The sequence below is a fragment of the Podarcis liolepis genome (assembly GCF_965112155.1).
Source record: "Podarcis liolepis genome assembly, chromosome: 4".
In the NCBI taxonomy this organism is placed as follows: Eukaryota; Metazoa; Chordata; class Lepidosauria; order Squamata; family Lacertidae; genus Podarcis; species Podarcis liolepis.
This window is the reverse complement of record NC_139558.1, coordinates 54732354-54743979: the sequence shown is the minus strand read 5'-3', so window position 1 is coordinate 54743979 and position 11626 is coordinate 54732354. Positions and strand designations below refer to the sequence as shown.

The 11626-nt window shown below is 43.6% G+C and overlaps 1 protein-coding gene across 5 annotated transcripts in view; it reads left to right on the top strand.

The window, feature by feature from the left end:
• Nucleotides 1–3011: 3011 nt before the first annotated feature.
• Nucleotides 3012–11626, top strand: part of LOC310705561 (trifunctional purine biosynthetic protein adenosine-3-like) — a 28646-nt gene continuing 20031 nt past the window's right edge. For 4 of the 5 annotated variants that reach the window (XR_014525394.1, XM_083500169.1, XM_083500168.1 and 1 more), the window contains exons 1-4: nucleotides 5334–5446; nucleotides 8638–8782; nucleotides 9755–9850; nucleotides 10985–11159. Coding sequence is in view for 4 of the 5 variants with exons in the window: in XM_083500169.1 (XP_083356295.1) it covers nucleotides 5375–5446; nucleotides 8638–8782; nucleotides 9755–9850; nucleotides 10985–11159 (488 nt within the window). In the remaining variant the exon portion in view is untranslated. Of the gene's footprint in view, nucleotides 3240–5333; nucleotides 5447–8637; nucleotides 8783–9754; nucleotides 9851–10984; nucleotides 11160–11626 lie in introns of those variants that run through there. The other variant, XM_083500170.1, reaches the window with a different exon arrangement.

Below are 11626 nucleotides of genomic sequence, written 5' to 3'. Positions count from 1 at the left end.
ATCTAGAATTACTCACAGCTGCAGGCTTTTCTTTCGTCTCTTTTTCCCTGTGTGACTGGGCTGAGATTCATTTTTAATTTTACATTTTTGGTACTTAAACCGTGGCTCCTTTGTGCACATAAAATGTTGGTGGTGGTTGTCATAGTTGTCGTCATACCCGTCTGAGGCAGGTTGATGTTGCTCGCCGTTTGCACCTACAGTTTTAGATAATTTACACGTTAGCTATCTCTGTAATGTAATCTGGGTTTTCCGCCTAAAACGGCTAATCGGTTTTCGTTGCAAGGACTCAGCTGTGGATTACGTGTTCAGCAATGAGTACCTCTGAGCATGCGCAGGGTGCTAGTAAACATAGCCAATCTGCGATTTGTAAATCCATGGACGCTCAGGGGTTTCCTATTTCTGCCCTTGTTTCTTGAAACATCTGCATTTGTGTGGAGAAACAACAGTCTAAATGTATATATTTGCAGTACATTTGCACATCAAAAACAGATGGACTCCCCTCAGGACTCTAACACAGTGTTTCCCAACCTTTTTTGGGCAAAGGCACACTTGTTTCATGAAAAAAATCTCGAGGCACACCACCATTACAGCGCGCAGCGTCACGCCAGGAGGGACATGAATTGCTAGCAAATTACATAATCACCTCCTTGAGGGCTGGCTCATCTTCTAAGAAGGCAGAACCCCATTAATTAACAGCACAGACTCACACCATAGCCAAGACGAGGGGGGAAAACCTCAGTCATGCACAGTCATGCACATGTGGGGGCTAAATGAGGACGAAGACCGGGCAGAGAGCAGGGTTCAAATCACCGCACCTGGCCAGGACAATCCCTGGGTGCTCCCTTGGGCCACTCGCCTGACCCACCTCGCAGGGCTGTTGTTGCGAGGATAACACGGGGAGAACCACGCGCGCCCCCGGGAGCTCCTTGGAGGAGAAAGCGGGCGATGAATGCAATGCACGAAATATATGAGAGGCGACCAGATTTTGCAGGTGAGGGGCCCCCGCCAGCCTCCGCTTCCAACACCCGGCGCAACGACGCCGAAGTTTCCCCCCGGGCTCGGCTCGGGGAGCAGCGCTGCTCCCCCCCGGCTCCCCTTCGCCCTCCCGGCTCTCTCTGCCGCCCACTGGGGACCCCCCTCACCTGCCAAGTCCGGAGCGGCGGTGGAAGTTGCATGCATGCATGCAGGGCGCCGCGTTGCCATTGCATTGCACTGCACTCCATGCAACGCCTGCACGCATGCATTGCCTTGCACGCCCGCCAAGGGGTCTCCCCGCGGTCCGATGCGTCCCCTCCGGCGCGGATGCAGCATTGCAAAAATAACCCCCCCCCGACGCAGCCCTACCTGGGGGGCAGCCTCCGCCTCCGCCGCTCCGCCTCCGCGGGGATCCCCGGGCTCCATCCTGCCGCCCGATCTCCGCGGGGGCGCAGGCAGGCTGCGCGGGGTCTGCGCGGAAGAGCCCCTGCCCGCCCGGCCACCGCCGCTGCGCTCATTCCATGGCCGGGAGAAGAGCGCTTCAAACAAAACGCCTGGCCCGCCAGGCCACGCTGGGAAACGTAGTTCGCGCACCCCGCGCGGGCGCGGAGCCCAAGGGCGAGGGGACTACGGATCCCGGCAGCCCCCGCGCCGGGACGGAGGGGGAGAGGCCGGGTGCAGGGATGGAGGGACGGGTGGGCGAGCGAGTGAGTGAGTGGCAGCCGCCAAGCCTTGGCCGAGAGCCAGGAAGGGCCTCCCCGGAGGAGGAGGAGGAGGGAGGCGCAGAGCGGGAGGGAGGGAGGGAGGGAACCCCAGGGGTCATCTAGTGACGGCGCCCCAATCGAAAATTTGACTTAAAAAAAAAAAAAATCTTTCGAATTTTTTAATTTTTCCCGCGGCACACCAGGCAACATCTCACGGCACACTAGTGTGCCGCGGAACAGTGGTTGGGAAACACTGCTCTAACATATGATATCTTTCTGGCCACTCTGTCCTTCACAGAGTTAATCACTTCAGGTTGCTAGTCTCTTTAGCGTATATGGGTTGCAGACGATACATGAGTGATGTGAATATGTCAGAAGAATATATTTAAAAAGATTTTTGTCTTGTAAACCTTGTGAAACATCAAACTGCAATATGTCTTTGAAATGATTAATAGAATTTTAGTCGTTCACCAAGATCTAATTCTGGAGACATCAACAACCGCCAAACTGGGAGCGGCAAGTTTGCTCTATTTGGTCAGGAAATTCAGGATGACAAAGAAAATGTTATTGTGAAGGAGCACAAAAAGTTTCAGAAATGCTTCTAGCACCCAAAAGAACCTGACTCCTGAAATATTTCTAAACAATCATATTTTAGAGTAATAAATCAAGTGTCTTTAGTAAGATTTTGTTTTTTAAATTAATATTATATGCTTTATACTATTCCCGTGGTACCTCGGGTAAAGTACTTAATTCGTTCTTGAGGTCCGTTCTTAACCTGAAACTGTTCTTAACCTGAGGTACCACTTTAGCTAATGGGGCCTCCTGCTGCAGCCGCGCCGCCGGAGCATGATTTCTGTTCTCATCCTGAAGCAAAGTTCTTAACCTGAAGCACTATTTCTGGGTTAGCAGAGTCTGTAACCTGAAGCGTATGTGATGTATTATAAATAATTTTGTGAAGCTTATGCTTAAGAAAGTCTAAAACCATTTAAATAAAAATTTTAAATGAATAATGACTAGAGCTTACTCTCGAACTGTACCTTGTTGGCTAACAAAATTTGACTGCCTGTTGCATTTTGAATATAGATCTTGCAGTCTTGTAGTCTGTGTTGAACCATTACATTCTGATTTAGATCCCTGACAAGTTGGGCTCTTTCCTGATTTCTGATGGTTTCCTTATACAGTATAGCAACATAGCTCCTCCCCCCCCCAAAAATGGTTTGTTCATTATTTCTTTCTCATACCAGACACGTGTACTTTAAATCAGTCAGTTATTTGAGCCACATTGTACAATGCAATTAATGCAAATATATTGTATCTTCCTCTGTTGTGATTGGTCACAAGGAGATGGAGATTTAGGCACTGGGTTCTCTCAGCTATTTGGACCAAGGCATTCTCTCTGCCAGCAACAAAGCAATCTTTTCCTCCCCTTCACCAAATGTTCATGTAACTTAATCTGGTATCAAGTTGAAGAGTTTCCTTTTAGTGCTTCTTAGTACAGTATAGAAGAAAGAACACAAACTGTTGACTTCCATACATTGCAGAATACCTTAGAAACATTCGGTAAGTTATGTTTACATATGTTTTCATAAATGAGGCTTTCTATGAGGTCCTAAGATAAAATATCTGCTAATTTTTAGCAGGCAATTGTTCTAGGGGGAGCATATTACATTGTAGTCTTTAAATTTACATCTGGTGTGTCAGAATGAGAGGATTCAAGCATGAAGCAGATAAAAGGAAATACTGAAAATAGTCAACAGTTTTATATGTGAGCAGGATCTCAGCACTATTTTTGTTTTGGATTGATGAAACATTTTAGGCTGAGTTTCACCACAGATTGGTGGTCTACTCAGGGAAACTGTTTTGGAAATGTTATCATGTTGAATGAATGTCTGTGAGAATCACAAAGGGTGAATGCTAGCACAGTTGCTATGAGGTTTTCCACTTGGGGGCTTAATGTTGCAAATGGGTCTTTGACAATATTGTTTCATAACTTTCTGGATTTTCTACAGAAAGGGGGAAGTGGAGGGAGGGGAATATGGTGTGGCATTCTGATGTAAATATAATGCCCGCAGGATCATGTGGATGCTGCAAAGCACACAAAACCAGACATGCAGGCAACACACTGATCCCACAATAAACACCAGTCTGGAAGCACCCAAATTTTTTTTGAGAAGGGGACAGAGTATAACTAGGGCGGGGCAATATCAGCTTTATCCTAAATGCACCCAGTTTACAGACACCAAGTAGGTATCTAAGATTATGGAATATATTGACTTGTTTTATTACATTATGCAATGCTTTCTTTTTTGGTATTGTAAAATTAAGCATCCTTTTAAAATAGGAACTTGAGTGGTGGACATTGGCTTGCTCAGAGGCTTAGTGAGGGCTACAGGGGAGGGCAAAGTAGCCTCATGGTTGCTTCTCATTTGGTTTTCCGCCTGCAACCTAGAAAAAGAGAAGTTCAGATATGCCACTATGAGAACAGGATGCTGGACTAGATGGATTTTGGCCTGATTCAGGAAGACTCTTCTTATGTTCAAACTCACGACATTGGAATCTTCGTAAACAGAAAAACAAAGATTGGTGGCATTGGAGAACAGCAGCCATTGGGTTATTTTGCTCAACAGCTTCTAAGCAGCAGTACTGCAGTTGAGTTCCAAAAAGTAAACAGTACCCTTAGATCCACAGCATTGCTGTTTCCTGGAAATTACAGGATTGGGATATAGATAGAGTATCAGCACTGTGGGACAGCAGCACAGGAAATTTTGATTTCTTTGTAAAGGTGGTAACAACGGATCACCACAATGAAATGGTTTACTAACACCAAGAAGGGGTCTCTTCAACTCCATATTGTAAGAATATAAATACATGCTCAGACATATACCCCATATGGATGTTGGTGGGTACATGTCAGAGTTTGACGTATTAGGTTTCTGTACAGAATTCTCAGATGTGCAGAAAAGTTACTCAATGCCTCAAATTGGTACCTATATAATAGAAATAACTCCAAAATAGCCCTCTTTCTAATCAAAACATTCCTCTGGGTGGTGATATGGATTATCTTTAATATATAGTATGTTGTGTATATGTCAGGGACAAGCACATTTTGAGAGCTGGCATTGGGTAGTGGGGGCAACCAAATCCCTCTCAGCCGGTGCTGATGGGACAGTCACCACTGCTCAACCTAACCTACTTCACAGGGTTGTTGTGAAGGGAACACCCTGAGCTCCTTGGAAAAAGGAGGGAATAATGGAGTTAATTTGAATGATCCATGCGTCGCCCCAGTTTGCATGATCAAACTGCTCTCTTGCAGCATTTTCATTTATAGGAATTATATCCTGCCCCTTATCACAAGTTATCTTGGGGGAATGGGGTGTCATAGCAATCTAAAATTTAAGTCATTGGCCAATCCATTTCACTCACTCACTCACACCCCTTCCCCTCCATAGCTCCCTTTTAAATCGTGAAAGAGAGAGCAATTTCTCCCCATAATTTAAATTATGTTTTTGGGGGAAATTGAGCTTGGAAAGAGCACAACAATATGTTCTCCAAGGCCAGTTCCTCCTCCCACCCACAGCTGCTTGCTTATCAGCCTGCTAGTCTGGCTGACTGAGAGACTTTCTATTGTTGACATTTCTTGTCAGTAAAAGGGATGTACAAACTTGCGGCTCCCTGACAATTTTTGAAGATGGTGTATGTGGGGTGAGGGGCAGGGGGTGAGCGTTTTTCAGAAGGACATTTTAACAGCCCAGTATTTTTCTGCAAAGGTAGGAGGTTCTCTGGTTGCATCCTGTTCACTTATACTTCATTGTCCCTTGCTTACACATCCACATGCCACATTCTATTGGACATTTATATCAACTGGCTATAATACTTTTTAAAAAATCATTTTCAAATTTGATTGGCAAAGAAATATAAGGTACATTTTAAAAAGAAATATAAGGTACATTTTAAAAAGAAATATAAGGTACATTTTAAAAGATGTGGAGAAAGGTTTACTCAGAATGGGACTTTGTCCTGTACCTATCATTCTAATACAAGATAAACAATGTGCAGCCTTATGTTAATGTGAATAGAGAAATTAATATTAATTATGGCATTCATCATAGTGAATGATGGATTGGTTTTCAATGTAGTTCTTCACAATTAATTTTGTTAAAACTTTTTTTTAATGAGATATTTTTTTAAAAATCCTAAATATATTAAGTGAATATTAATACAATCAAGTAGAAAATTCTGTTGTTGTGATAGAGCTACTTGTTACATTTCTTAGAAGATAGAAGCCTTCTACTTGGTCGTTCTTTAAGTCTTCTTCAGAACATTATATCTTGAATCCCTGGCTTCTATATATTATTCAGCAAACTCATTACAGAGGTAATGTTGACATATTTCACAGTATTTTAATTATGTATCTTCTTGGCAATAGCTGCTTAATGTCAACAGCATATTTCTTAAAGGTCAATTGATGTGTGTCTCTCCCCCTCCCCCTTGGCATTTATAGTTGCTTGTTCCCATTTCATATCAACAACAAGGGCACTAAATGAAGGTGTGATGTTATTGAAATAAGTAAAAAAAATAAATTGAAAAAATACTATTGGGATAGTTAAGTATATTGTTTTTTCCAGACAACATCCCTCTTGGTTTCTTCTTATTATTATTTTTGCTGCTATTTTGAGAATTGCAGTATGAAAAGCAATGCACAGCAAAACTGCACACTGCAGTGATGCCTGTTTTGCAAGATGCATAACACCCAACCACATCCATTTTTGCACTTCAGCTGTGATGCTGTGTGTGTGCCCCTTTGGCTATTTGTGTTAACAGTCCTTGCATCTTGGGTGAATTAGATTGGAATATTCACTTAGTTTCTGGAGTTCAAAGGCTTTATTCATGCAGGAACTATTTACAGCAGTGGTTTTCAACCAGTGTGCCATAGTACTGTGGGGTGCCTTGAATAATGGTCAGAGGTGCCCCGGGCAAAACTGGCCATCCCTTTTTTCTTCCCTCACTCTTCTGATATCCTCTTGTGTCTCTACCTCCCAAAGGTTTGCACAGCTCTTTGTTGCATCAGCCCTGGCTACAAGCTCCCCAGGCAAATGGTGCCTCTGGGGCTGGCCAGGGGTGCTTCCCAGGCCCCTGTAGGGCACTGTAAGGAGGCACCTCACTTTGGGGCAGGGGGGCAGCTCAAAGATTATGGTGGCAGCTGGGGGGAGGGGAGAGGAGAGGAGACTGAGGGAACACTCACAAGGGAGGGTGTTTGAAAAAGGGTGAGAGGCTGCCAGCTCTGCAGTCAAGGCACAACATAACTGGGCTCCTGAGCCCCACAGGGGTGCCACAGAAAGAAAGTAGTTGGTCAAGGGAGCCGTGGACTCAAAAAGGTTGAAAACCTCTGATTTACAGTATGAGAGGAGATGAGAGCAAATAACATCTTGTATCAAAAAGTTGCGAAAGAACAATACACAAAATGGCTCAGCTTTTAGGGGTGAAATTAACTCAGACAAATCAAAGACCACAAGCAAGTGCTCAGAAGAAGGAAATTATTTGGTTTTTTTCCAACAATTTGTCAGAGCAGCAAAGTGTGCAGAAGCACAAGCTGTTCACATTCTGATCTCTCAGCGGTTGATGAAATTACCAGAGTGGGGACTTCAGAGATCCAGTGTGGTGTAGTGGTTAGAGAGTCAGAATAGAACCTGGAAAACCAAGGTTCAAATGCCACAAAGCTCGCTAGGTGGTTTTTGGCCAGTTGTGTTCTCAGCATTTTTTGAAAAGATAAACATGAGGGGAGAATTGTGTGTACCAAAACCTTGGTAATCCACTACAAGTACAGTACAGAGTAAACAGAACTGAGATAGATGGATCATTGATATGACTTGGTGCAAGGCAACCTACCATAACTTACATATTTCAAGGAAGGTGAGATAAGTAGGTTCTTGCCTCTTACAGTGAACTCCTATAGATACCTACTCAGCAGTAAATTCCACTGAGTCCAGTGGGGCTTACAGTCCAGTAAGCAGGTTTAGGATTGCAGCCTTAAAGACATTACAAATACTGATTTATGTTTTTGCTTATTCTCTACCAAATGGACAATTGGTATAAAATGCCTGTAGCTGCTTCAAATGCTTCCGTTTTAGAGGATATTCACCATTAATATGATGCCATTTTAAAATGTAATGTGTAATGTGTGAGATGGCTCTGCCAAACATCTAAACAGCTACGTGGGGCTGCCCGTGAGACTGACCCCAGAAACTCCAGCAGGTGCAGAATGCTGCAGCGAGACTCCTTACGGGGTCTTCGCTGTGCTATACCAGCTGCACTGGCTCCCGGTGGAGTACAGGATCAGGTTTAAGGTGCTGGTTTTAACCTTTAAAGCCCTATACGGTCTAGGACCCTCGTACCTACGGGACCGCCTCTCCTGGTATGCCCCACAGAGAAACTTACGGTCTTCAAATAAAAACATCTTGAAGGTCCCAGGCCACAGAGAAGTTAGGCTGGCCTCAACTAGAGCCAGGGCTTTTTCGGCTGTGGCTCCGATCTGGTGGAACACTCTGTCACAAGAGACTAGGGCCCTGCGGGACTTGACATCTTTCTGCAGGGCCTGCAAGACAGAGCTGTTCCACCAGGCCTTTGGCCAGGGCACAGCCTGACTCCCTCCCTCGGCAATCTTCGCGGAGCTCTGGCCCAATGGTTGCCAGTGGCTTGATTTGAATTAATTTTATAATGAATGATTTTAGAGTGTTGTTTGTGCTGTACTTTTGTACTGTTTTATTGTTGTTAGCCGCCCTAAGCCCGGCTTCGGCTGGGGAGGGTGGGATATAAATAAAATTTATTATTATTATTAAATTTGCCTCAGTTTAGAAGTCAGTTTCCTCATAAGTAATTGGTTTGCCTTCCAAATAAAAATACTAATGATTGAGGCATTAGACCTATAAATGACAATGCACCTCTTATTTTGCATATCCAGATGGCTGATCGAGTGCTTGTGATTGGCAGCGGGGGCAGAGAACATGCTCTGGCTTGGAAATTGGCACAGTCTCCACATGTGAAACAGGTACTGGTTGCTCCAGGAAATGCCGGTACAGCTCATGATGGCAAAATCTCTAATTCAGGTGAATACCTTGTAGTATTTGGTGACTTTTCCTGCATTGGATATATTTTAATGTATTTGAATGGTCATACAGTGGAGAAACACACCCATACCACTTTTCCAAAACAGTGTACAATGTATTGCATAAATGTAAAGGCTGGGTGAGAAAAATCAATGCTTCAAACATGTCTGACTTTTTATTTTAACTCAGCAGAATGCATATACAAAATGCAAGCTCTACAGCAGGGGTAGTCAACCTTTTTATACCTTCTGCTCACTAAAGCATCTTTCTTGATGGTAAAATTTCCTTATCACCCACCAGTGTTCGATGGAAGGAGGATTCAGCTTGTGCCATAGAACCCGCTACTGCCCACCTAGAATCCTGAAACGCCCACTAGTGGCTGGTAGGGACCAGGTTGACAACCCCTGCGCTACAGGATAAAAAAATACAAGACATTCATTGAATCTGTGATGCACTTTTAAGTTCTGCAGATCGGGGATGACTGACTGACCTTGACCGCTTATGAAGGAGTAGGAGTGTGTAATCAAACATGTTCAGCCCCTGAAACTCTTACCTAGATAACAAAGTGGTTTTTGGAAACACAATTTTAGTCAATTTTTGCTTCTTCAGATGGCCCACATGCCCATCCTACATTGCTCAGCCTTTTAAGGGGTGCATGCCCAACCTATTCCTTTCTAATGGGAGCCCAGAGGGCAGGGCACTTGTTGGATCAATGTCTTAGCTTGTGTAGCCATGCCTTGCACCTTCAACCTTCAAGTTACTGTGGGAGCCAGGGCGCATAGGCTTTTGATGTAAGTTATCTTGGAATCTAAGCTACCAAATTCTTTATTGCAGATCCATATGCACAAGTATATCTTTACTTAACATATTGAAATAAATCTTTATCGTGTTTTCCTTTTGTGGTTCCTGAAGCCACATAACTGTCATACATTTTGGATCCTGGTGTTTATTATTATTTATTATCTATTTCAGGGGTTTTAATTAGCAACCATACTATCCTAGCCCAGTTCTGCAAAGACCATAACATTGGGTTTGTGATTGCTGGACCAGAATCTCTCCTTGTGACAGGTAAAGTTAGAGTAACTCCTTTCTCAGGAAAAAAACAAGTGCTCTAGATTAAAAAATAAAGGTCCAGCCTTGGGTAGCATAGGAACCCAGTACAGTGGTACCTCGAGTTACAAATGCCTCAGGTTACAAATACTTCAGGTTACAAACTCCGCTAACCTGGAGGAGTTACCTCAAGTTGAGAACTTTGCCCCAGGATGAGAATGGAAATCGTGTGCCGGCGGCACAGTGGCAGCAAGAGGCCCCATTAGCGAAAGCATGCCTCTAGTTAAGAACAGTTTCAGGTTAAGAATGGAATACGGTACCACTGTATTTGGTATCATCAACTGGAGAGCAAAATGGGTTTCAAATAGCTGGGGTTTTTTGCAACTGAGAAATGGCCTTTCTTCTTCTTCTTCTTCTTCCCTTTTTGAAACTCTGGACAGTGTGATTCCGACTGATAGATAGATAGCAGATTCCGACTGCACGTAGATAGACAGCAGACACCAGCCCCTTGTATGAGCATATGCATGTAGCATCTTGGAACATTACATAAAATAACTCCCTTGTTAGACCAGAGTTCATATTGATGTAGATTCTATTTTAAAAACCATTGTGTTACAGTGGTACCTTGGGTTACAAACACCTCAGGTTACAAACACTTTGGGTTACAGACTCCACTAACCCAGAAGTAGTACCTCAGGTTAAGAACTTTACCTCAGGATGAGAACAGAAATCGCATGCTGGCGGCGAGGCGGCAACGGGAGGCCCCATTAGCTAAAGTGGTACCTCAGGTTAAGAACGGTTTCAGGTTAAGAATGGGCTTCTGGAACGAATTAAGTTCGTAACCAGAGGTACCACTTTATTAGGCATCAAAACATACCTTGGCTACAGGTTTGATAAGTTTATTATAGATGCAGGCAGACTTTTAAAAAGAGAGTTCAAGGTGACATGATAAACTGCATCGTTTTTTGTTTCTGAACTATAAAACCCCAAACTCTTAAGCCTTCCTCCATACTGGTGAGCTGCCTGCTGATAATTTTAGTTGCTCTTTTAGCTCTGTGATACCATTCTGAGACAGGCAAGGAGTATTAATTAAAAAAAATATCTGAATTCCATAGCAAGCTTTGTCTGAGCCTTTCAGTATTTTGTCGTTAGGAATTGTTGATGACTTGGTAGCGGCTGGAGTTAGATGTTTTGGACCTACAGCCAGGGCAGCACAACTGGGAACAAATCGAAGTTTCGCTAAGGTCTTTCTTGATCAACATGGAATTCCAACAGCAAGATGGAATGAATTTTTAAATCCGCAAGACGCTTGCACTTTTATTAATAGGTAAGCATTATTTTCTCCATTAGCTTACGCTCTTTAGAGTTGATGGTATAGCTTTTTCGTGAATTAAATTAAAAAGGGACCCCAAATGTATTGAAAATTGTTGATGAATATTGTAGAATGGCCAAAAATTGACAAGTTTACTGTTCTAGATCTCAGTCTCTCCACGTTCACCCTCAACTTTCTCTCCCTCACTACACCCTAGACCTGCTTGGTTCACCTGCTCCCTCCACAGCTAGGCTCTGCTTGCAGATCACAACCACAAGGCTCCGCAGTCAGCTACTGGGTCCCAGAAAACAGGGGGCACTTCTTCCTCTTATTTATTCATCAGCCTTGACTACAACAGCAATTTTTTTATTGGTTGTTTCTTTTTTTGGGGGGGGGGGATACCAAAACAAAATAAGGAAAATGATAAAGCCTTTCACAATGTTTATTCCTTAGATACTTCTAAAGAAGGTTTAAAGTGAAGT